Source organism: Sesamum indicum, linkage group LG3 (genome assembly GCF_026168435.1).
Source record: "Sesamum indicum cultivar Baizhima isolate 11 linkage group LG3, ASM2616843v1, whole genome shotgun sequence".
In the NCBI taxonomy this organism is placed as follows: Eukaryota; Viridiplantae; Streptophyta; class Magnoliopsida; order Lamiales; family Pedaliaceae; genus Sesamum; species Sesamum indicum.
The window spans coordinates 16630235-16655937 of record NC_142659.1 but is presented as its reverse complement, the minus strand read 5'-3'; the positions used below and the strand labels follow the sequence as shown (position 1 = coordinate 16655937).

Here is a 25703-nt window from a genome sequence, read left to right as displayed (position 1 = left end):
ATATGACAAGTCCCTTGTTCACACACACACACACATACAAGAGGCTTTATAGAATAAGTAACAACATAAAGAGATGATCAATGAAAGTTACAATACAAGAGTCCAATTTTAAAACCAGGTGGGAGTGATCCGAGGCCCAACATTTGCAGGTTTTTCTTTTTCTAAAGCTGGAAAGAGATATGTCTACCTTTGCTATCCCCAACTTATTTAATCCCATCTGTCCTTTACCCTTTACCCTTTACTTTTTCTTTGCAATGTTCTTCTCTAATCTTGTGCTGTCAAGACCGAGACCTTTTAGATTTGCATAAGATTTGGCTTAGTCACATTGAAGATGAAGATAAGGCGCCTCAAATAGACTCTCATCTAGTTTACATAAGTATTTCGGAGTATTTTATAGTGTATTTTGGATTTATAAGTTGTTCTTGAAGCAAAGCAACAAGTGTGGTCATGAGAAGGGGCAGAAGAGAGCAAAGAAATGGGCTCTCAGAGAACAGAATCCGATACAAGGAACTCTAGGCCACTTGGACTAGGAGAGTTTCTAGTTATATGAATACACATGAAGAATTATCTTGAGTCCTTTCGATTATCGTCCCCCCCCCCCCCCCCCGACACCAAGAGGTCCCTAGTTCCTTGTCAACTAAACTGTCCTTGAGATCTATATGCTAGAGAATAATGAAGACGGGAACACGACTTAATGCATTGATTAAAAAGATAGAATTCTTCACATTTAATAACAACAAAATTAGAAATACCTACAGCTAATGTCCTTCCATGGAGACCAGATGCTCCAATGAACTCTATTCAGAAGTTTCCAGTCCAATTCAAATGACCCAATTGAGGCTGCTGATAGGCACCCACTTGTGCTCCTGGAGCTGGAGCAGCTACGCCAACTCCAACATTACCACCAATGGCGGGGCCCAGATGATGAGGACTCGCAATTGGAGCAGGCTGTGGGGGAGGATGGTACATGCCTGGAAACTGCATATGAGAAGATTGTGCGGCTGCATTAAAAGAAGCATGGCCACTATGTGACGTCAAATAAGCAGGATGAGGTGTCTGCCCAGGCATGTTGTAATATGATGCTGACTGCAGACCAGGAAGATCCCTTGGGTTCATCCAAATTTCAGATGTCTCTGCCTGTGAAAGAGAGCATGTGAAAGAGTATGTTCAGAATTGGCTAGCAATTTCGTCTCCCAAGAAGCTAATGCCTCGGACAATTTTCATAAAGGAGTAACAAAATGAGCATATTCTTTTTCGTATCTTCTTCAAGATTCAGTTTCAAGTATTAACAGGTAGAGATGCAGCAATACAATACAAGACTCATTTACAGCTATAGCCTCTCAACATAGTTGTAAATAGCGCACGGCGCACCATGGCGCAAGGGTCCCCGGGGCGCACGCATTTTTATAGTACCCGGCGCACATGTACAGAAATAAATTATATATTTCATACATTAATATATCTTCACATCACTAATGCACAGATAAGGAAATATAAACACTAGAAACAGTTTTAATCATACCATATATATAAGAAACTTGCAAAATAATAAATTTTGGGGGGGGGGGGGGAGAGTTCAAAGCATGCAAGATGATTAAACAAATCCTACATTTCTAATTTCACTTGTTTTGCAAGATATTTTGATTTTTTAATTTATTTTTAATAAATCAGCTGAAATAGAAGCTGTGCTAAAATGCCCAGCCTTTATTTACACTGGACAAAGCTCAGCTAAAAAGCTTCACTATGGCGACGGCATGCAACTTGGTGCCATTTTACAAAAATGGCGCTGAGCCAGCGCAATGTGCGCGTACGCCATTAATAACTATGCTCTCAGTTTCAACAACTGTTGCTTTATGGAGAGGAACCAGAGACTCGACTGAGGGCGAAAAAAGATGATCACAAGAGACTGGACTGAGGGCGAAAAAAGATGTTCACATGACAAACTACAACTCCTTCAGTCATTATATTACTAGTTCTTTCCCTGACAACAAAGATAAGCTGCAATGTGGTAGAACTCTGGAGCTCTGTCTCTGTGTACCTGGCATCCACATAAAAACATCGGCACAGCAAATCTACCCAAAACATGCATGTAGAGTAGGAGATTAAGATCCTTGAGCAGGTCATTGTTTGTAATGTAACTGGTTTCCACGTTTTCGTTATCAGTACAAGTATGCGATGCTAACAACTGCTATATCTGTCTAGAAAAGACAATAATGCTCTCATAACCATGCGGCATGGACAATCACTAAGGTGTTCACACAAAACCCGCAACATCATGCATGATAGAAACAAGAAAGAATGTATATACCTGCGGGTTTGGAACGTAAAGACTATCCTTATACTTGAGCCGAGATGAATCATCATGCCCCCCGGCACTTCCTACAACCCCAGGAGTATTGATGGCATAACCAGTTGGATTGGTGAAATTTCCAAACCCAGTTGGACTACCGGTGGGTACAGGCTTGAATTGCTGGATGCCATACTTGACACCACTTGAAGTTAGATGGGAGCTATTACCAGGCATCAGCAAGTAACTGCTACCATTGGAGGGATGAGGATAGGCAGGGCTATTAGAGTAACCAGGCACAGGCATCGGTGGAACATAGACAGGAGAAAGAAACTGGCGATATGGCATAAGATTAGCAAAATGGGAAACATGAAGTTGGGGATACATCTGAGCCAGCTGTTGCTGCTGCTGCTGCTGCTGCTGCTGTTGTACCATTGCAATTGTGGAAGCAGGGATGGCATTTGTTGTATGCGTACTCAGCACCTGTGAGAATCAAATCAAGCAGATCTTAAAGTTCAAAAGTAGAACAGAGTAAAGCCAAAACACCCTCAAGGTTTATCCAGCTGTTTACCGAAGGACCAAAAGAAAAAATTCCTGCTCATTCTGTTCCCGTAACTGGTTTTCGCCTATGTATCTACCTATTATGTTTCTTGTTTGGGATGTGGATGTGTCTGAGAATGAGTGTTTCTATTTGTAACAGTGCATCTAAAAATTTGATTCTAACCTCTTGAGATGATGGTAGACCTGGTCCTCTAACAGTTTCATCAACAATTGGGCGGAAGTATGATATATCATATCCCATCTGTGGGTCATAACCCTGAATGCAGTGAAAACATGAGCAAAAGTAAAATACTTGGGCTCGTCATATATGCTAAGGCAACTAGCTCAAGGAAACTTATTAATTATGAATGTCCTACCAAAACAACAATCAGAAAGGAGACTATAGTACTCTTCGACAACCAGTTAACATCAATAGTAACAAAAGTCACACTCACCGATAAGCTTGGCAATTCAGTAGTATCTTGCTGCTGTAGCGATTCCGGAGGGTAAGATGGACTACTGTCTTGTACCAACCTAACATCACCATAGTTGTCCAGATTCTGCGGACCTGAAGTCTCTTTCTTCTCAGTCAGTTGGTCATCAGACACAGCACCTGACTGAGGAGAATTTGATCCAGAACTTCGGCCAGAGTCATCTGTCATCTCTAACTGTTTGCTACCAGTAGGCTCATCTCCTGAAGATTCTGGGGCTGAGACTGATACACTGCCAATTCACAGCTTACTCATTTCTACAATGATTCTTAAAAGATCATAACATAACTAAATTCACACCCAGAAGAAGCAATAGGGGATATGACATATCAAATCTGAGTCAGTTTCAAATTAAAACAGACCGAACTGTTTTAAGTTCATCCATATTCGTGAAGAGAAGCTGTTCTGGATCAAGAGACTACCTTTACTAAAATCTTAGTGCGGAAGCCCCTGTGCCCATCCACATTTTTACAGAGTGATAAGAGGTTGCTTTTAATTTGAATATTAGCTCCTCCTAAGTGTACAATTTGCATTACAACAAAGATTCCAGCAAAACCAACTCTTTAAAATTTTTCATGGCCCTTTTATCTGACTCAACTTTATAGAAAATGTACATTAGAAACAGGCCAGACAAGGCAAATAAATTTCCAAAATGTCAGAGAGTATTAGTAAAGTTGGAATTTAGAAAATTAGCATATGAAACAGTTGACAAAGCAACCCACCTTCCAGAAGGTTCAGCAGATAGCTCATCTGCACCCTCAGCAGTAGCACAAATTGAGTTTGTAGTAGCATCTAATTCAGTCCCCAGGCTGCCAAAGGTCAGCCTACACCTGTCAGTGTCAGAGACACGGATGTGTGCAGCTATAATTACATTAGGGTTCTCAGAGAGGTTCAATCGTGACATATTGTTTTGCACCTGAGCTGCTTCCTTTTTCAAGTCTTCTGGGTTGTCTACTGGAGGAGAAACAGTTTTTGCAGGAGTTCCAATAATGCCAGGCCCATTAGCACTTTGTTTTACACTTGATTTTGGCTTCCACTCCTTATTAGGCTGAGAAGCTACAGCAAGAAAATTTCAGTAAGTTCTCCTCCAATAAACGTATGCAGGAATCGGAAAAAATAAATAAATAAATAAAAATAAACAACCCTACTGAACTACATGCTACACATGATCAACAAATTTGGCCCCGGAAGAGGTACCAGCAATCTTGATATAAATGGAAATCAGAACACTGTAATTTTCCTCGTTCCATACTCATCTCTTAGCATTAAAAAAGGGTCTACCAAGCTCGCATATTTTATAATAAAACTGCTGTTAAACTATCAAAGTAAATTTGATTCCCAACAAATATGGATTCATCTACTGCAACTTACAAGTATCAAATGAAGTATTCCAAACAATCCCAATAGGAAGAAAGTGCTACATAGCAGCTGTAATCACTGGTCCAACAAAAAATGTTTTGCATTATAAAACCAGTATTGTTTAGAGAAAGTTAAGTCACAAGTTTAAAACCCTAAATAGATAAGACCTGGTTTGGTTATAATAGAAAAATACTTCAGGAAGAATAATTAGCATCAACTCTTCAAAAGACTTTTAGCAGACATTCAAGTTTGAGGAAGCTTGCTATAATACCTTTCTGATGACCCATGAGTTGATGAGACCTGCTACCATATTGATTACTTGAAAAAGATCGGCCAGCAGGCACACCAGGTATAGCAGACTCAGGTGCTATATTTTGATTGGATTGGTCATTTTTAGGGATAGCATTGAATGGTTTCGTCGAATCCCGTGAGTAACCATCTCTTCCTGATTGTGTATTGGGCAAAGAGGTGCTTTGAGATGCAGAAGGCTTAGCAGAATTTTCAGATGACTGGCGACGAGGTCCCACAACTCCAACCTCCCGCCTGATGGCACCGACATTAGCAGAAGGTCTAGAATGAGGGGATGGCACGTGCACAGGATCAGAAGAGGATGAATAAACCCCCAAGACAGAACTTGTAGAAGAATTTGCAGAATGTGGTGGGGCACTATTTGCCTTTGCTTGTACTCGTGAACTAGCACTTGGAATTTGAACACGCTTCTCCCCAAGCATTTCTTTCCGGTCATTACCACCTGACGTAGCATCCTTGGTCCGCCTATGTTGGGAATCAGCAGGACTGTTTAAAGCCTCAGATGAATGCTGACCAACTGGAGGCTTTTCATGTGCAGATGTTTCAGTTGGCTTGCTGTAAAAGCTATATTTTAGATACTCCTCATGCGAAACAAAGAATTTACAGAATTCCTGCTTTGGTAGTTTGAGAAGTGGAATACCCTCTTTTCTTTCTTCGTTTTTCAATTTTACTTTATTTTTGGATGTACCAAGCATCAAGTAAGAGAGAGGAGGACCAAATCCCATCATAAAAGGTATAAAGAAAGCACAATAAAGTCTCAAGTTTAACTAAATAAACCAGGGCACGGCCAAAAAAAACACTAATTCAGCAATTATTTAATTATTAAACTTCTCAAATCCAATTATGCCAAGGACATTCTATCAGCTGCCTAAATGGAGCAGCTGTCCCTCATTGAAAGCCAAATATTTTATCACTTCACCAGATCAACACTTTAGATGAGGCATGCCCAAGAAAGGAAATAACAAGCACATTACCACCAGTTATTTATTTGTACCTCTTCATAGACCCACACAACATCACCCCTTCATTTGTGGAAGTTGTACTTTGAGCAGGCTTGGGATCTGCACCGGCATTCTGACTAACTCTATTGTCTCGAACAACACGGAACTCCCGACTGGCTCCTGTATCTAGTTAAACTATATTCATCAATGATTTGATAGCATACAGCAAGATGAAGAATGCAATGAACAATTAAACTATTGCCTAATTACATTTACCAGGGGACCATATCCACAGATGATTTTCCCCACAACTTTCAACATCACAATTTTGTTTCACAAGGCTGAAATGAAAATTCAGTCTTGACATTTTTGCTAGTAGCTGACGTGCCTAATGACATTTCGGGGGCAAAAGAAGACCTTAGACAAGATATTGGATCAAATAGTTGAAAATTAATATAGACAATCTAACAGGTCTTTTGACTTTTCCTAGAATCACTAGATACAATTTTACTCGGATGCTATCTGTGGTCTACGAACAGAAGCAAGGAACAACAGCATAATCACTGTAGTTTTTGTATGCACCAAAAAACCCAGGCAAGATGGTGCTCAAGCACAGGCAGTCACATCATATGCTAGCCCAAAAAACAAATTCCTGATTTCTCAGCTATTTGAAAAATAAATTAATTCTAGCTCCCTAATGTGCTCAGGTATTAGGCCTACTAATAGAGAAGACAATAGAAAAATCTGGGGAAAAGTTGCAATAAATGGAGTAGCACACTAAAGAAGCTTGTCTTGCTGCAATATAGATGGATTGGATATAAACAGAGATACATGCCTAAGCCACTTCTCCGTCCAGTTGAGTAGTTATATTAGATTTAAAGGAAAGACAGCAAATAGGATGCATTTTTTTCGAGTTATAAGTATTTTCTTTGCCTTTTGACAATAATCTGCCATTTCTACTTCGCACATACAGAATCTTGCTTCCCAAGTGGCAAGCAATTGGCATGCCCACAGAAGCAAATGAAAATAACACCTTTTGGAAGCAGAAGATATCACAAATGGAACTAGTGGTTTGATTTCATGAAAGGATCATTATTATGAAGTTCTCATCTGCATCCCATAAGGATTTCCAAATAACTAGATGTGAGAAAAACTTTGCAGGATGTCATATTACCCGATGCAATATTCCGACCAGATCCACCTCTTCGACTATTTCGATCAGAATAAGTACTATTCTTCACTGGCATGCGTGCAAGCTCAGTGTTTTTCCTGGGCTCTGCAGCAACATAATTCTTATAACCTGAATTCTGTGCAACATATAGATACGGATAAAGTCAAACATACTTTCTAGGCATGTCAATTCAAAATGAAATGAAATTTAAAATCCCCCAAAACCTCACGCATCTCAGTATCTAACAACTTTAATGTTGAAGATCCATAACAGAGTTCAACAACTAAATGATGAAAACTAAATCCGAACAACAGTGATGGAAACAAGTATAAGCAAAGTTGAGGGATTATTTCCCAATGGTCTACAAGTGCACTGATAGAAACAAAAGCAAAAGCACAAAGAATATATACCTCTTTTTTACGGTCTCTTTTTCTCTTCACCTCATGAAATGGATCTGCATGAAAAACAAGTATGCAATGTAAAAGACATTGAGAAATGAAATAAAAGTAAACGGTAAGAGCAGAAGACGGAACTTTACACAGTAAAAAGGCGAATCTAGATTAGGGAACAAAAGAGACATTGAGAAATGAAATAAAAACTAAACCAAAAACCAGAAGATTGACTATTATATTACATAATAAAAAAGTGAATCAAGGACCTCCAGCAATAAACCTGAACAAAATGTGCAACGTGTTAAGTGTAGAACTAAAAGCTGGAGTCTCCAAAGAAGCATAGGATGCAAAGTCAATAAAAAAAGGGGAAATGGGCTAATAACTTCTAACATCAATATAAGGTAGAGCTTCCTGAGCTGAGAACCGTCAGCCAGTTATTCATAAATGACATAAACCAACTCCACTCTTTTCAAAGTTTTATCTCAGTACTCTTTGGAAACTGCTGCTCAATATGGCCATAAAAAGCCACATGCAAAAATCCAGCCCTGCAAGGAATAAATACAGAACTAACTTGACCCCTTCCTCTTCAACAAGTTACGACCAAAGACAAAAAACGCTAGAGCAGAGTTTTCATGGTGCACAGAAAGCACGCCAATCAAAGAATCAAGAGTTTCAAGAATCCCTCCCTTTATTCTACTTACATTGCACAGCAAACATATACCAACATCACTCTCTACATCTATATTATGTGTAATCACTAAACAGGTAATATTTCAGCCGCACCACGTCAAAAATCCCAGCTTCCATATCAAGAAACCCCAAGAATCCCCTCCAAACTAAAACAAAATCCCAGAATAAACACACCTAACCTCATAAAAGAAACCAAAAAGGTTTTCCAGAATACAGACCTTGATTAAGTAACTTTTGAGTGGTCTCATTAGGATCCATATTGGTTTCTTTAAGCGCCACATAGATATCAGCATCAGAGTGATTCCCCACGATTTCTTTAATCGATTGTATAGTTCTCCGCACACCCGCCGATAAAACTTGAGCCCCGCCCTCGATTCTTGAACCGGAAACCATCTCCAATCAACCAATCAGGCCAAGAACAACAGTCAAAGCACAAAAAAGGCACTTTCTTCCGATACGTAACGAGAGAAACGTATCCCCAGGAACTCTAGATTGAGCAAACTAGGGTTTGGGATTGAATGGGGTTTTGCATTTGAGAAAGAAGAGAACGGCTGAATGGGAAAGAGAGAGCAGGGGGGGGTTTGAGAGCGAGGGTTTTCAAAAGGGAATTAGGTTTTTACTAATGGCGAAAATTTGGGGGCAAATTTTTGTTGTAATTGGGAAAGGGCAGGCGATGAGTTCCTCATTATTATTTATGACTGCCACTGCCAGCAGATGCTGACTAAAAAATGGCCTGTGTATTTACTTAAATGTCCTCTGCTAACCCCCTCCCCCCTCCCCCCTCCCTAGCTTGAAGTGACCAAAATAACCTTGCTGCTTCTCTACCCATAATTATTTGGTGATTATTATTAATCAATCTTATTAGTGGTGTGCACGTGCAAAACTAAAAACATTAATCATGTGGACCAAAAATCCCTAGTACCCCTCATTTTCAATCATTGAGTTTATTTGAATTATGAATTAGGACATTTGTATAATTCACAATGAATCATAGTTCAATTTATAGAGCATATTTTTATTTTATTTTAGCGTAAATTACAACATTTGTTTTAAAGTTTTATCATAATTATAAATATTTTTTTACTATTTAAAAAATTATAAATATTTTTTAAAATTAATGATTGTCTAATAAATATTCTCTCGCGACAACCCATTGTAAAGAGTATTTATTAAATAGTTATAATTTATTTGTAATTTTTCAAACAATAGAAATAGGAGTTATTTGTAATCATTACAAGTCTCAAAAGAACTTACTGTAATTTATGCTTTATTTGACAGTATCTTAATTCAATGTAACTATAAAAAGTGTAACATATTCTTTAAAATTGTAGTTATATAATTAAATTAATATTTTAATAACTTTATAATATGTCGATCTAACTAAAAATAATGAATAAAATTGTAATAAATTGATCTAATATTGAAACAAACATACACATATTCGATGAAACTTGACTTCATAACTTCAAACTTATCAATGAACTTCAGCCATATATGCATCAAAGCTGTTACCATATATTTTTTGTATTAATTTATAATTTAATACAATTATGGATAATGAAGAAGTAGAAATAATAATGAATTAAGGATCACAAATTAAGAAGAAGAAAAAAATAAGTAACTATTCACAAGGTTTATATGATGGCCTTAGGGCCTTTCTACGACAATGGGCTCCTCCTGGGTAATTTGACATCATTTGGATCTAAAATCATAATGCTCTCTATCACATGATCTAATTTACGAAACACAACAATAATTTCCAAGAACAGATCAAACACATTATATACATGTCTTGAAAAGTTTCCAAAGCCTATGGACTAAATCCCAGCTGACAAAATTCAAATAAAAAGAGCAAATATTTGCCAGTAATAATGTAAGTAGTTCATATAATGATGCCTAATTGCATTGAAAAGTTGAAAACGAACCCGTAAACAGATTCATATATGGACTAAAGCAAGCTACAAAGGCAGTAAATTGGACACGTTCGACGATCTACGCAATTTTTAACACCTCTATTTTCAAGATTTCTACAAGTTTACATACCATTACCATAGTAGCCAAGCGGGTGTTTCAAATGTAATCCAAAACCATGACCAAGGACAAAACGATAAATTTGCTATAAACTAATAGTAAATTCCCACATTTGAGAAAGAAAAACCCGGGTCGAGCAGAGTAAACGGCAATCATCAAGAAGTTAGAGAGAAAGTTGTAAGTTGGAGACGTTAGACAAGCTTAAATGACTTATGGGTGAACTATGCAGCACTGTGGATGATCACAGAAGCCTATTTATGAAAGAATTCAAGATAATGGCTGAGGCTCCTTGCTTAGTTTAGCAAATCACAAGTACTGTTGTTGAATCCTGGCTCTGTTCTCTTCCCACCACATCCTTGCATGCATTTCTCCAAATCTTTCTCGGCTGCATTGATCGTTTTCGAGTTAGATATGAGAGATGTTATTTCATGGTATGTAAATGTAAATGGAATAAAAGAGTGTATGAAAACTTAGAACGGAAAGGCTCGCGTTTTAACGATGATAGGACTCACAGAATATGATAGTCATATACGCATATATGGAAAGAACCACCTACCTGAACCGCACTCTACGAAGCTCCCTTGCACCACCTGGCAAAGCTCTAATGGTGATGTAGACTCCAGGCTCGTCTTGCTCGACCCATTCAGTTTCTAAATCACTGGCATTGCTCACTGAGAGTTCTCCAGAGTGGTCAATCTCCCTTGAAGAACTGGATCGAGCAGAAGCATCTATGGATGATGTCTCCGTTTTTGCAGCACTCATATTGGAGAGCTTTGGAGTTGAATTCAGACCACCTGACTCATTGTATTGACAAGATTGCATTGGTTGGTGATCGAGTGAGTCTGAGGATGAATAACCGATCCCTGTTGGGTGATGGAAGTGACGAGGTATGTGCTCTTTGCTTAATGGAGGTGTCTCAGGGCTACCCTCAGCAGATTCAAGTTTTGAGTTCTGAAAGAAAATCATTCCTTGATTAAATATATTCTTTCGCAAATATTCACAGAAAAAACAAGTTTGCTGCAGTGTATCCACCTCAGAAGCAAATGACTGTTTCCACATCCGTAATTAAAAGCAACAGAAAGAACCCAGATCGAATGATTACGACTGATGAAGTACATTAAATAAAGAAGACAAAAATTTCCCAAAAATGGCAGGTTCACACAGTTAAGATCTTTCATGATTGCTCATCATTCATGACACCAGAAGAATGAAAAAGCATACCTCATCTTCTGAACGTGGCGGAGTTGGTAATGGTACTGCATTACGATTAAACCTCTGGACGTTGTACAATTCCATAACTTTGTCGTAGTTCTCTGTCCACCACTGTTGAGCTTGCCACTTGTTAAAGATCTCTCGGCTGTAAAAACCATCCAGGGGAATTCAGAGATTAGTACATATGTACAATTTTTGAAATCCTCCCTAAACAGCAGAGAAAGGAAAAGGCAGATTGTTACTCAAGAGAACACACTATGTATTAGAGGGTCCTATAACTCCTTCATATAACCTTACAATAGAAGAAAGTACTATGAAGCAAAGAGGAAAATTCCTTGTTATCATTGATGCATTGAGCATCAACATCCACGTGTTACTTCATCTTCTTTATCCAAAAGCTATAAATTAAATTCCATAAGCAACTAGCAGCAATCTAACTTTATTATGATGCATTGAATTTCAAAATTTGCAAATAACCTGCAGGAGTACAAGCTAGATAAACACTTACTGACTACTGAAAAATTTATAAGCATGTATCGAGAAATGAATGAGTTGATTGGAGGTAAGATAACAAGAATCCATGACCTCCCTATATCACATGTGGAAACAAAGTTTTAACAGCAATAGTGCTGTAAAACTAATTAATCCTCTTGAAATTAATTATTAGATGTGGCCCGAATAAAAAGATGGTCACTTTCTTCAGATATTTCTCACTGACTCCAGGCCCCAAGACACATAACTATTGTCAGAGCAAAGTACTTGCTTGCCTACAATGTCCAAGATGCCAATCACCCCGCTGTCGGAATACAACTTTTGCTTTCCTACACAAACCAATACTCTGTTTAATGCAAGACAGCACACCACATCTTACACGTTACACTTGGGATCAATTCATGCTCCAGAAGAGTTTACCAAATTGAGATTATATTTTGAGAAGAACTATTTTACTTTTAACCCAATTCATCACTTTGCTTTAGCATTTCGATTCAAGGAAATATAATTGATACGAGTTTAAACGATAATTGACCCAGGTAACTACAGGTAAAGTCCCAACAATTTGAGTAGAGATTAAACAATTAGGAAAACTCAGAGAAGAAAAGATAAAGCAGAAAGACACTTAAAGAGTTAAGAAACAGAATAAAGATGAGCATCAGATTTCATGGCTTTCTTTTCTCTATCCTTTCTTTTTTTGCTTTTATGGCATTAGTGGTTCCAGTTATTAACCAGTTAGAGGTAAACCTTCTTCCTTCCAAATATCTTCAATTCTGATGCAGTTCATGTGGACATTGACAAAGCTGATGTGAATTTTATAAGCTAGAAATCAAGAAGCCACAATTTTCTAAAGGCCCACCACTTTTGGAGGGGCCACCTCCATAATTTGAGGGGCTAGTCCAACAGAGTGTGGCTTCACATGCCCCATTCAATTCAACCACATCACTATACAATTAAAAAAATCCAAATCCCTATAAGTAATCAACACAATGACCCATCAAAATCAACATCCTGAAACCACATTAAACTTTCACCACTCAAACAAATCACAACTTTCAAATTTCAGATCAAAAGGGACATTTCCAAGCACTAGTTGATTGTACATAATTGCTTATCCAAATTGCAACCAAGATAAAAGAAACAAAAACAAAACAAATCATCATTCAAATATAGAACCGCACGTTCTTCAAAATTCAATTGAGCCCACATTTCTAAACACAAAATATAGCATAATTGTAAACACGCATTGTCCCGAAATCGTCTTGAATAAAACTCCTGTACAAAATTGTAAACAGCCATACTTTGCATGACGGAATTCTTCCATATCTTCATTATTATAGGATATTGGTCTCGATCTTATTCTAAATCGTATAAAACTAAAAACAATTGAAGATAACTATGGCTGAATCTGAATGATTAAATCGGAAGTCCAAATTTGCTACCTGAACCGGATCCGCTTCAGATCATTTCCACCGTGAGGCAATGAAACGAAGGTAATTAACACCCCTGGCTCAACCTGTGCAACCCATTCTTTCGGCTCATCTTCCTCCATGAACATTACTGACTCAGTTCTACCGCTAACTGAAGCAGGGGTGGCCGAGCCACTGGAAAGGGCCTTCAGCTTGGATTCTATTTCCTTTCCCCAAAGCCGCGGCGTAGAGTTTGAGCTGCCTGCTCTTCTGTACGAGCCATAAAACCTCTCTGACACTGAGCCGGCGTCCGAGTCCAAGTAGGCTCCGCCACGGTCCTGGCCCGACGAGCCCGAGCACGGCTTGCAGTTCTTATATGCACCTGATGCCTTTACTGCCATGTCCTTGATCTGAATGGCATGTACAAAGAAAGCAAGAATACATATTAGAGTAATTCAAAATCTTCTTCACAAAGTTTCAAATATTGATAACTACATTGTGAATTACCTACTAAGAAAAACCAAAAAAAGAAGCGCAAGTTCAAGAGTCATATCAATAGCCCAACATTAATTACAATGATTTTCCGTTTTCCCACTGTTCAAAATAAACTCGGCCTAATCCTATTTATGGAAATTGAGGTGAAGATAGTGATAATTTACTTGGGCAGTAAGGGCTTTAATGGCCTGCTTGGTGGAAGGAGTGGCGTCGTTTTCATCGTCTTCCGGCGGGTCACGCAGAGATCCGGCGGTGTTTAGCTGCTTCGAGCAGGCTATGCAAGTCAACATTCTATTACAAAACGAAAAGGGTCGGAAATAAATACAAATCTAAGAAGTGGGCATACAAGAAAAGGCGAGTTATATCGTGAAGGAGAGTGGCTATGGGTAAAACTTCGAGAAGTTGGTAGCAGAGAGTGTAAAGGTGTGTGAGTGTGTGGTAAAATGGCCCTTCGAATCAAGAGTCGGGCAGTGATCGAGGAGGCGTTAATGGCGGAAGCATAGCGTACAGAACATAGGTTCTGACGACTTAGAGAGAGAGAGAGGGGCGCAGCAGCATAGATCAAGGAAATGGGGTTGAGTTGATTATTCTATTTCCCCTTCACAACTCACAGGTGGAGAACAAGAGTGAGAAACAAGGCTCTCTCTCTCTCTCTGGTAGAAATAAAAAAATGGTGGGGAAACGATCACTGGATCAAAGAAGCTGTTGAGATTTGTGGGGTTCTCAAGGCGGAAGAGGTGGCAGTGGCAAACGAGGGAGGAAGAACAGCAGCAGCAAGAGCAACTTGTTCCTGTTTCTTGCTTTCCACCCCCTTTTTTTTTTAATTACATTAATTAATAAATATTCAGTCTTCAGTGTAAAGGTATCCTAAGATATTCTATGTAAAAATTTTGTATAAAAATTCAGAATTTTTAACTATATTTGATTCAATATGCTTGTCGTGTAATTAATTTACTGTTCAAATAAAAGTATTAATTATATAATAAATATGATATTATTATAATACATCAATAATTTTAAATCAATCAATAAACTCAAGATAAACAAATAAACAATATATTTCTAATTAAAGTAGACTAAATACATATATCTGCATTCGTATGACTCGATTCACAAGCTATTAATTTTAATATTGTCATATAAATAATATAAAAAAAATATGTATATTAATTTAACACCATTAACAACATACTCATCACTAATTTAAATATATTCTCATTTTTATGTGAAAATCTCTTTAAAAAAAACACTTCCCATTGGAATATTTAGTCATGATATTATTGTGCAATGAAATTATACAATTTTCAAAAGGTTCGTTCAAATACAAATTAATCATATAATTGGTACTATACACATACCATATAATTAATATACAATTCAAAATATATTCACCACATAATTAATATCGCGTATTCAAATTTAATTCGATATTTTCCTTTTTCTTTTATGACCTTCTGTTGCTTAACAACATTTATGGTCACGTGAATTGTACATTTTAAATCCTTAGTCTTGCATTATTTTGCCACATTACATTAGAACATGCATGGGAAATAATATTATATTTTAATTAAAGTTGTAATTTTTTTCAAAGTTCTTAGAAGTACATAGATTATTATCGTAATGTACGATACGTAATTATGAATTTTCTAATATAAGAGAAAAATACAGTAATTTTAATGATTCTGCACCAATTTAAATAATTATTATCTGAATTTTTGTACTTGCAGATTACATATAATATTTATACTAATTACACATACATATGCTCAAAATTATAAATAATAATAATAATAATATTCGGTATCATAAAACTTTAAACTCATAATTTAAATGATTCCGAGTCTGACATATTTAAAAAATTGTACCTGTCACCATTCATCAAACTTTAATTCAATTCCTACTACGGCATGGCAGAAATAAAGGTGCATTAAATTCTGGATATTATCAATTATGTATATTATTAATTGTTTAATTGCTTATTTTGAATATGCGGGTTGATTTAAAATATTGACACATTTTCAAATTTGGCAAGGAAGTTGAGCAGCAATAGAACCGCATCTTCATGGTACGGATAGCTGACATATTTTACACAGATTTCATATGTTATGTAGTGTCATGGATTATTGCTAGATAGCCACCAATGGTAACGAGTGCCCTCCAATTAAAGGGTTAATTAGGGGTGGCTAATTAATATAGTGGCGATTGAGTTGTCAAATAAACTCTACATGTTATAAAAATTCAACTCTAGTTAAAGGTGATTTTAAAAAGTTACACACAAATTGTCACAAAAGTATCCTAATTTATGGTACATAAAATACAATTTTCTAATTTTTTGTCCCCCTTATTGCATGATTTAGCGGCACGTGGCCTTGTCCTTGCATTATAAAAGTGCAATCGAAGTGTTAATAGTACCAATATCACAAATTATTGTATAAAAAATACAATTTTTCTGATTAAATTAGAATGTTATGAATTTGAGTTCCACAAATCTATTGATATTGATATATTTTAAATATGTTAAAATCACACCAACCCAAAAATAATGATTCCCCTAATTAATTTAATATTAATTAATTAATAGACTGATGCATGCAACAACAAAGTTCCAATTCAATTATCTCTTCACTTTCCCTCTATTTAAGGTCAATGGCCCTTGTTTGAAGAGATTCCCTCCCACTCAATCTTCACTACAAAATTTATATATTCTTTGGAGATGAGTGATAAGACTTAAATGATAATTTTATATTATTAAAAAAAATATTATACTGATTAGTTATTTGTTAATTAATTATTTTTAATAAGACCATTCTTAATGTATCTAAGTTATACGATTTAAATTTATGATAATTTCACCACTTAAAATAATAGTTCTTTTTTTTCTCGTAAAATAAACCGAGCGAAAAGTCAGATAATTGACATATTGCATCCTCAAATTAGATCATTTTGACACTTTTGCACTCGTTAAAATATAATGTTTTTTATTAGAATATTATTTAAAAATGTAAAAAATTATTTTGTAATAAAAAGAAACATCTTGTTATGATAGCTAATTTATTATCGTACAAAGTCGTCTTCATGATCTCCAACTTATAATCTAAGTTTGTTAATAATATAATAAATAAAAATATTAGGAAATTATTATATCATTTGAAGCCAATAATCTGAATATATATCCATGGGATCTTGAGTTGAAGGCAAGATAGCCGTTGAGTGTTCACGTGACAAGGTGATGAAGTTGAGTAGGGTACACAGTACCATATAATATACTCAAAAACACGTTTAAAGCCCCATTCCCATTCTTATTTTAATTAATTAATTTGTTCTTGGTCAAATCATCCACACCAACGGTCCATTATTTGAATAGTGAGATTCACGTATCATAATTAAAAAATTATGAGTTTAAATTCTACGAATATATATTTAGTATGTGTATGTTATTTATTTATTTATTTTAAAATTATTAATTAATTTATAAATATTATTATATTATGTACCACTGTTCTTTGGCATTATGTTATGATCATAATACAACATGTTATTTAAAAAGTATATAAATTAATCACATAATTAGGATAAATATTTTATTATAATACGTTGAATTTGATAAACTCATTTATAATTAATGATTTTTTTAATACGACATGCTACTTCTATTGTTTTACACATAATTTGAGACTAATCAATTAAGTTCATCATACTGAAAAATGACAAAAAGAAATTAAAAATGGAATTAATTCTAATTTCATGATATCTTGAATAGTTAATGTTTTAAATTAAATCCAAACTTGAGATAAATAAAATTAAGGTTATAATAGATTCGTAATTTACCTACACTATATTAATATTCTGTAGAGGCTCAATGTGTTGAATTTGAATTTAAAAAATTAGTCATTGGGCCTCGATTTATAATTAATCTTTTTTTCAATACGACATGCTACTTCTATTCTTTAGTCCCATAAATTGGGTCTGTTTCACTTTTGGTCCCATTTATTACGTGATTAGTGCTTTTAGTCTTGTAACTTATAAAAAATTAGTACTTTTGATCCTCATCGATTTATTCGTATATAATTTAACAGTGTAGGTCATGTGACTATTAAATATTTTTAACTGGATGGAAAATTGACATTTCTTCCAACAGTAGCATATGAATGCCCCACTTAACCTGTTTACTTAACTTGTGGAAGATATGAATTTTTGTGCTGCTTCTACTTAGCTTAAACTTATAGAAATATAGAAATGATGAAATTCAATTTTTAAAAGAGAACAGAGAAATCTGCATTTTTTTACTATAATTTTTATAAATTAGGGGACTAAAAGTGCTAATTCAGTAACGATTGAAACTAAAAGTGAAATGAGCCTAATTTGTGGGGACTAAAAATACTATTTATCCTTTAAATTATATTGGTCCTTGAAGGTACAGTTCATAGTTTAAATTTTGGTATTATATAACATTACAAACCTTGACTTTTATGTATAGATACACATATTACATGGATTCAAAAATATGACAACAACTACAGGACATGTCCCTAATTTGAGGAGGTTGGGTAGATATATTGCACGTTCCTGAATTCATGGTAACTGTCATATGTACTACCTCGACTTCATTGATGACTCGGGTCAAATTTACAGGGCAGTTAAAGTCGGGTTTATTGTCAATCCCGAATCTCATAAGGGTCGTGTCGGGTCGGGTATGTCGGGTGATCACGACGCGAGAAAAAGAACTGACCAGAAAATATAAATGCAGACGCGGACCATCATTTCATTACCCACTTTATCCGGGTCCGGTTTCAGCGCGGCGGTGACGTTCGGACCACACACTCAGGCGACGAGGTTTCTGCTCTGTTCTGCCGTTTCTCTCAGATCGCCGTCGCTGTTTGCTCTTCCCGTAAGCATATTAAGCCATTTTCTCTATGCGTGTACGAGATTTCTAATGTTATGTGTTGATTTGGTTGTCTGACGGCAGGGTTTTTGAGGAGGATGTTTCTTCTAGGGTTTTTTTAGCTGAACATTAGTTGTGTTCCTTTCAACTAGTAAAATAGCTCAATATAAACAAAATAAAGTGGACTTTGGACATTTGTACAATAGTTGAGTAATTTGTCTTTGTTGTTGTTTGTTTTTGCCTAACTTAATAATTGAGCTGCGGGGTGCCTAATTAATCATGCTTTATCTTTTCTTCCCCTTTTTATGTTTTGTTTCTTTTCGTCGTTGACAAATATTAGTTAGAGCACATTATGTAGATTGCAAAACTTTCTTATTCTGGCTGCAGTAGATTTTTCCAATTAGTTACCGAAGTTTTTGATGCGTATTGGGAACTAGAGTGATCTGGTGACGCATGCTTATTTAGTATTTCCTTCTGTTAGTTTTCTTTTTATTCTTTCGGTCATGTTGAAAGGTTCGAGCTCTCCTGTAATTTAAATGGATTTTGATGTTCCATTCCTTGCGGAGCAGCCTTTCACCACCTGATCCTCTGCCATCCACCAGCACCCTTTTGCCATCACTCTCTCCGCTGCTCACCACCTCCACCACCATTGAACACTAAATAAGAAAGATCAAAAGAAAAGTATACATACATAGATACAGGCAGCAACTGGTTAATATTACATATTTATAGCTTTTCCATATTGGTTAATGTGATCTCAGTTCATTTTTTAAAAGATTAATTCTGATAATTTATTTTCAATGCAGAGGCATCAGGATGTCGCTGCTAAGAAGGAGAAAGGGCCCAGTACAGGATGCAACCCAAATGCAGGATCCGGAGGAGAAAAAACCCGAGACTCAGAAACCAGAAAAGCGGAGCAAATGGTCTTGTGTGGATAGCTGCTGCTGGTTCATTGGGTGCATATGTGTTGTGTGGTGGGCACTCTTGTTTCTATACAATATGATGCCTTCTTCTTTTCCACAATACGTCACTGAGGTGATAACCGGACCAATGCCCGACCCGCCAGGGGTGAAGTTGAAAAAAGAGGGGTTGCAGGCTAAGCATCCAGTGGTTTTTGTGCCGGGGATTGTGACTGGTGGACTGGAGCTGTGGGAGGGACATAGTTGTGCCGATGGTTTGTTTAGAAAAAGGCTGTGGGGAGGCACATTTGGAGAGGTCTATAAGAGGTAAAAGTCTGTTTTAAATGGGCTTTGTTTATTGGTCCAGATGATCCATTTTTCTTTTTTACATTGAAATTTCATCGAGTGAACTGAAGTGGTGGATGTATTTTGGAAGATATAGATTGGTTTGTGGTTCGAGGTTTTCGGTTTGATTGATAGATAGGTGAAAGAGTTCATACTTAATGCTTCAAATTAAATAAGTTGATGTATAAGGAATATTTGGGTTTTGATTTTAGTTTCGAGGTTAAAACTTTCTTGAGAGTTTTGTTAACTTGATACTTATGCGGAACCAAGATATAATACCTCATAATGTTTCTACCTGAGAAACCATAAAACCCAATTATTTTACTTACTTTAGTCCAACTATTGTAAACGGGGCCTCAAGGGCTGTCTGTTTGGTCAAAGCTATTAGCTTTTCTTTCTGAGGGTTAATCAGTTTGTCAAGAGTTGCTTATTGAAAAACTGACATGCTTTCTGTTTCATTGTGTTAACCTATGTTCCGTATTCTGTTTGTTTAATATAAGAAACTATAGGGAAGCTATTTCTCATGCTTTGTGTATGATTTTTCCTGATTTTTATTTTTGTAGACCTTTATGTTGGGTGGAACATATGTCGTTGGATAACGAAACTGGTATGGATCCTTCTGGTGTAAGAGTCAGGCCTGTCACTGGTCTCGTTGCTGCAGATTACTTTGCTCCAGGATATTTTGTCTGGGCAGTTCTAATTGCTAATCTTGCAAGGATCGGGTATGAAGAGAAAACGATGTACATGGCTGCATATGACTGGAGGCTTTCGTTCCAGAATACAGAGGTATGTGTTTAACATATATCAATCTTGTTTCTGTTTGAGGTTTGTTTTGATAAGACCACTGGTTTCTTCAATTCTGACGTTGACAGTATATTTGTTTTCCAGGTGCGTGACCAGACGCTTAGCCGAATAAAAAGTAATATTGAGTTGATGGTTGCTACAAATGGTGGCAACAAGGCAGTAATAATTCCACATTCCATGGGTGTTCTATACTTTTTGCATTTTATGAAGTGGGTTGAGGCACCCGCTCCAATGGGTGGAGGGGGTGGACCAGATTGGTGCGCTAAACATATAAAGGCTGTGATGAACATTGGCGGACCTCTTTTAGGTGTTCCAAAAGCCGTTTCTGGGCTTTTCTCTGCGGAAGCAAAGGATATCGCTGTTGCCAGGTAAATTTAGAAATACATAAACTTGTTTGTTTATTATACTGTAAACTTGCATAGGTAATGCAGTTGCCTGTCCGATTTTTTGTCAATTGTACTGCAGGGCCATTGCCCCGGGTGTTCTCGATAAGGATTTATTTCGAATCCAAACTCTGCAGCACATAATGAAGATGACGAGGACATGGGATTCGACAATGTCTATGATACCAAAAGGTGGAGAAACCATTTGGGGTAGTCTTGACTGGTCACCTGAGGAAGGCTATGTTCCAAGCAAGAGAAAGCAAAGTATCAATAGTACAGAGAATCCCATCAATACTGAATCACAATCAAAACATGTCCATTATGGAAGAATAATATCTTTTGGAAAAGATGTAGCAGACGCAGATTCTTCTGAGATTCAGAGGATTGACTTTAGGGTAACATTTCTGACATTCTTCATGATATTCGTCAATAGAAAAATCCATTTCCATTTGAAAAGCTTTGTCTTAGCAGAGGGATCATGAACTTTTTAATGCCACTTCTGATGTTGTTATGTGCTGTCTGTATCACGCAACGCGAAGTCGGCCACTTGATCTTACATTGATATGACCAAGTGGGCTGTTCTCTGCAGGATGCTATAAAGGGTAACAATGTGGCAAATAACACCTGTCATGATGTTTGGACGGAGTATCATGACATGGGTATCAGTGGCATCAAAGCTGTAGCTGAATACAAAGCTTATACTGCTGGTGATGTATTGGATCTTCTACACTATGTTGCCCCTAAAATGATGGAACGTGGTAGTGCTCATTTTTCATATGGAATCGCTGATAATTTGGACGACCCCAAATATTCACACTATAAATATTGGTCAAATCCATTGGAAACAAGGTGAGATGATCCACATTCTATATGTTCTTCACCAGATGATTTTCTATTCAACTCCACGGATTTCATCCATCAATCTATAATAAACATTCATTGCAGAGTAAGGGATTAGTGCAACTGCAATATGAAAGAAGTTCTTACTTTTTCAAGACATTCCAATAATTATTGTTCGTGTCTCAACAGTCCAGAACACTAAATATTTTCAATCAAACAACATGGTCTTGCAGGTTACCAAATGCTCCAGACATGGAGGTGTACTCTATGTATGGGATTGGCATTCCAACAGAAAGAGCTTATGTTTACAAGCAGATCCCAGCTGCAGATTGCTACATTCCGTTTCAGATCGATACATCAGCAGATGAAGAAGATGAAAATCGCTGCCTGAAAGACGGTGTGTTTACAGTTGATGGCGATGAGACCGTGCCTGTTCTAAGTGCAGGCTTCATGAGCGCAAAGGGGTGGCGTGGAAAAACTAGATTCAATCCTTCTGGATTGAAAACTTACGTGAGGGAGTACGATCACGCTCCTCCTGCTAATCTTCTTGAGGGCCGTGGGACCCAGAGCGGCGCTCATGTTGATATAATGGGAAATTTTGCTTTGATCGAGGACATTATGAGGGTTGCTGCTGGTGCTACTGGAGATGAGTTGGGAGGTGATCGTGTGTATTCAGACATCTTCAAGTGGTCTGAGAAGATTGAGTTACCTCTCTAAGTTGCAGTTGTGAGGACTCCCTCATCCCTTAAGACATTCCAATACATACACGATCACTTCAAAAGCTTCATAATTTCGTAAATTTTATACATCCAGTTGTGAAGCATTGTATATTATTTGCACGACAATTTACATGGCGGCCAGTTGCCGGAGCCATCATCATTGAGTATCTACAAATAGTATGGGTACTCCTCATATTTTGTACCACGATTATAGGTGAATAGGAGGACGGATTTCCTCAGATATGTAGCAACTTAATGTTGCTTTATCAGTGCCTGCTGGAAATTCTGTAATTAATTATGGTCCTTCAGACCTTTACTTATTCGGCTGGTCTCCGCGTGACCTCTGTATTGTAGCATCTTATTGATGTTATTCTTTGGACCATAATTTCATGTTGTAATTTCTTCTAGAGATGTTCAGTTAGAGGATGACTATGTCCTGGCCCTCTCCCCCTTTTTTTGTCTTTTAACCACGCATGCAACACATGGCCCAACGGCCTTTGAACTATACCTTAATTCTTTACTACGAAATGTTGAGTTCTCAGTTATTGGGGTTTCCCAAGAGTACTTGTGGAGCTCTCTCGTGTATTGAAAGTCTTTCGCAGGACTTGGCTGCTTTAAAGTTGTGTGCATCTCTGCATGTAGATGATGTTTGTTTCTTGTTCCAGGGTGGTTATGCGCTAGGTTGCTACTGTGCATGTTAAGCTTTTTTGACATCTCATAAGATGCTTTAGGAGTTTAAAAATGGGAAAATTTTATCCTGGTTGAGTTTGGCTATGTCTAAACAAATGATTGGCTGTAATTTAAAAAAAGTGATCACAGACTGCCTAATTGTGAGGTCATCAACTCCAGGAATATGGTTGGAATTCTTGGAGCAGTCAAATCTAGTTCCACACACACTCTTGCCATACTAGGCTTAGATAAATCTGTAGCTCATCCATTCTAAGAGGTTTACCAATCAAATTTGCAATAGCAAACAGTGCATTTTTTTCAAAGAGGAGTCACGGAAGCTCAGGAAATTTTATCCAAACGGGGGCAATAGGAGATTCTATATGTGAATTACATATAGGAGAACATTTAAATATAGGATGATTGTAAAAGAGGAGTTATTTAATTTTTTATTACTAAAAAAAAAGAAAATTATATTAATATATTTATTTTAAATATATTTATATAAATATGACGAGTTGGGATTTAAAATCCCGACTCGCCATTAAAATATTAAAAAAAAACAAAAAACGGGGGAGTTGGGAAATTGAATAGTTGGGATTTTGAATCCCGACTTCAAGTCGGGTTGCCGTCTCAAGTGCCCCACTTAAAAGTGGGGCACTTTATATATATGTGTAAATATATATATGTATATATATTTAAATATGATATGATATATATGTATATATATTATATATTTGTAATATATATGTTTATATATATATGATATATATGTATATATATATTATATATTTGTATATGTATAATATATATTATATATAAAAATTAAATCTCGACTTAGGTGTTTTCCTTTTTTTATCGTTTAAATAAATTTATATAATTTAATTATGTATAATTAATTTTTAACAATCGCCGCGGCCAGTGATTGACCCATCGTATTAAATTTATTAATATAATTTTAAAAAAAATCTATTCATGGGTCAATTTTTTGCATTTTGGTGGTGAATTATGAAGTTTTTGTGTATTTTGAGAGTATCCATAAAGTTTTTGTGTATTTTGAGAGTGCCTAACGCATCTGAATATCTTGTACTCTTTGAACGAGTGCAATATTGTAATTTTTAACAATTGTACCAAATAAATACATTATTACATTTGTACCCTTAATTGTAATGTTTTGAATTAATGCAATGTTAATTTTATAATTTTCGTATTTTAATATATTGTTAAAAATTAATTATACATAATTAAATTATATAAATTTATTTAAACGAAAAAAAAGAAAAACACCCAAGTCAAGATTTAATTTTTATATTTATATACATATATATAATATATATTCTACATATATAAATATATAATATATATACATATATATCATATTATATTTAAATATATATACATATATATATAAAGTGGGGCTATTTAAATATATATATATTTACATATAATATATATTTATATATATATATAAAGTGCCCCACTTTTAAGTGGGGCACTTGAGACGGCAACCGACCTGGAGTTGGGATTCAATTTCCCGACTCTCCCGTTTTTTTTTTTTTTTAATATTTTAACGGTGACTCGTCATATATATATATATAAATATATTTAAAATAAATATATTAATATAATTTTCTTTTTTTTTGTAATAAAAAATTAAATAACTCTGTAAAAGAGCCATTCACCCCTCAACCATAATTTGGAATAGTCTTCTTCACGAGATAATTGGATAAGAACATGCTTCAGATTAATAGCAACAAAGTCAAGTTTAATCAATCTGTTCTTAAGGAAATTTAAGCCATGTGAGAACTCACCAATGAGGCAAATTTAAGTCTCTTTGCCTGCAATTCAGTCTCTTCTTTAGAGAACGTAATGACAGGTTCACCTCGAAATGAAGTAGCTGTGCCCATGGTTTTGATTTCAACATTTTGGAAAGATTTCTTCGCAGCTCTGCTGGGGTCGAATTGAGCATTGTATGAGTTATGCGCAGTGTTCGCGTAAGATCTTTTTGTTGGAGGAGCAGCAGGTGTTTTTGGAGGTGGGCGTGGGTTGGTGTCTGGGGGTTCAGTAGGGTGAGGGTCTGCCATGAAAGGTTCAGTTCATGCAAGGTGAGGTTGCTCCGGCGCCGGTAGGAGGGCAGAAACGGTGGCGGGGGTGAGGTTGAAGAAGATCGGGGAGAGAAGGATGGAAAGAGAATCAGGGCGAAGTGATCGCCTGGCTCTGAGGAAGGTATTGGTGAGGACGGTGTCGCCGGCGGCGAAGGGCGGTGGGGGGAAGGTTAAAATTTGTTTGGGCCGCGGGAGAGAATAAAAGTTTATTACGGCTAGTTTAAAGCGAGAGAAGCTTCTG

General features: G+C 36.4%; 3 protein-coding genes across 8 annotated transcripts; 1 reads left to right on the top strand and 2 right to left on the bottom strand.

Moving 5' to 3' along the window:
* Positions 1-673: 673 nt before the first annotated feature.
* LOC105157853 (dentin sialophosphoprotein, putative (DUF1296)) lies at positions 674-8855 on the bottom strand. 3 transcript variants are annotated; one of them, XM_088878529.1, is made up of 10 exons: positions 8399-8855; positions 7509-7552; positions 7102-7234; positions 5981-6113; positions 4949-5541; positions 4041-4374; positions 3283-3550; positions 3012-3104; positions 2309-2770; positions 674-1137 (listed from the first exon to the last, which is right to left on the bottom strand). In XM_088878529.1, exons 1-10 carry the CDS (start codon positions 8571-8573, stop codon positions 802-804), a joined length of 2571 nt encoding a protein of 856 aa, XP_088734655.1. In that variant the 5' UTR covers positions 8574-8855; the 3' UTR covers positions 674-801. The 3 variants fall into 3 exon arrangements, with proteins under 3 accessions (XP_088734655.1, XP_088734656.1, XP_088734657.1); XM_088878530.1 differs by having other exon boundaries at positions 5981-6107; positions 8399-8854; XM_088878531.1 differs by lacking the exon at positions 3012-3104.
* Positions 8856-10061: 1206 nt separating this feature from the next.
* On the bottom strand, positions 10062-25696 carry LOC105157790 (protein Brevis radix-like 2). 2 transcript variants are annotated; one of them, XM_088878533.1, is made up of 5 exons: positions 25169-25696; positions 13358-13734; positions 11433-11568; positions 10768-11162; positions 10062-10596 (listed from the first exon to the last, which is right to left on the bottom strand). In XM_088878533.1, exons 1-5 carry the CDS (start codon positions 25439-25441, stop codon positions 10518-10520), a joined length of 1260 nt encoding a protein of 419 aa, XP_088734659.1. In that variant the 5' UTR covers positions 25442-25696; the 3' UTR covers positions 10062-10517. The 2 variants fall into 2 exon arrangements, with proteins under 2 accessions (XP_088734659.1, XP_011072569.1); XM_011074267.3 differs by lacking the exon at positions 25169-25696 and adding an exon at positions 13984-14638.
* LOC105157789 (phospholipid:diacylglycerol acyltransferase 1) lies at positions 18341-23098 on the top strand. Of its 3 annotated transcripts, none has more exons than XM_011074266.3 (7): positions 18341-18707; positions 19508-19927; positions 20509-20731; positions 20834-21117; positions 21215-21527; positions 21722-21981; positions 22206-23098. In XM_011074266.3, exons 2-7 carry the CDS (start codon positions 19518-19520, stop codon positions 22687-22689), a joined length of 1974 nt encoding a protein of 657 aa, XP_011072568.1. In that variant the 5' UTR covers positions 18341-18707; positions 19508-19517; the 3' UTR covers positions 22690-23098. The 3 variants fall into 3 exon arrangements, with proteins under 3 accessions (XP_011072568.1, XP_020548248.1, XP_011072566.1); XM_020692589.2 differs by lacking the exon at positions 18341-18707 and adding an exon at positions 19129-19147; XM_011074264.3 differs by lacking the exon at positions 18341-18707 and adding an exon at positions 19201-19412.
* Positions 25697-25703: the final 7 nt, after the last annotated feature.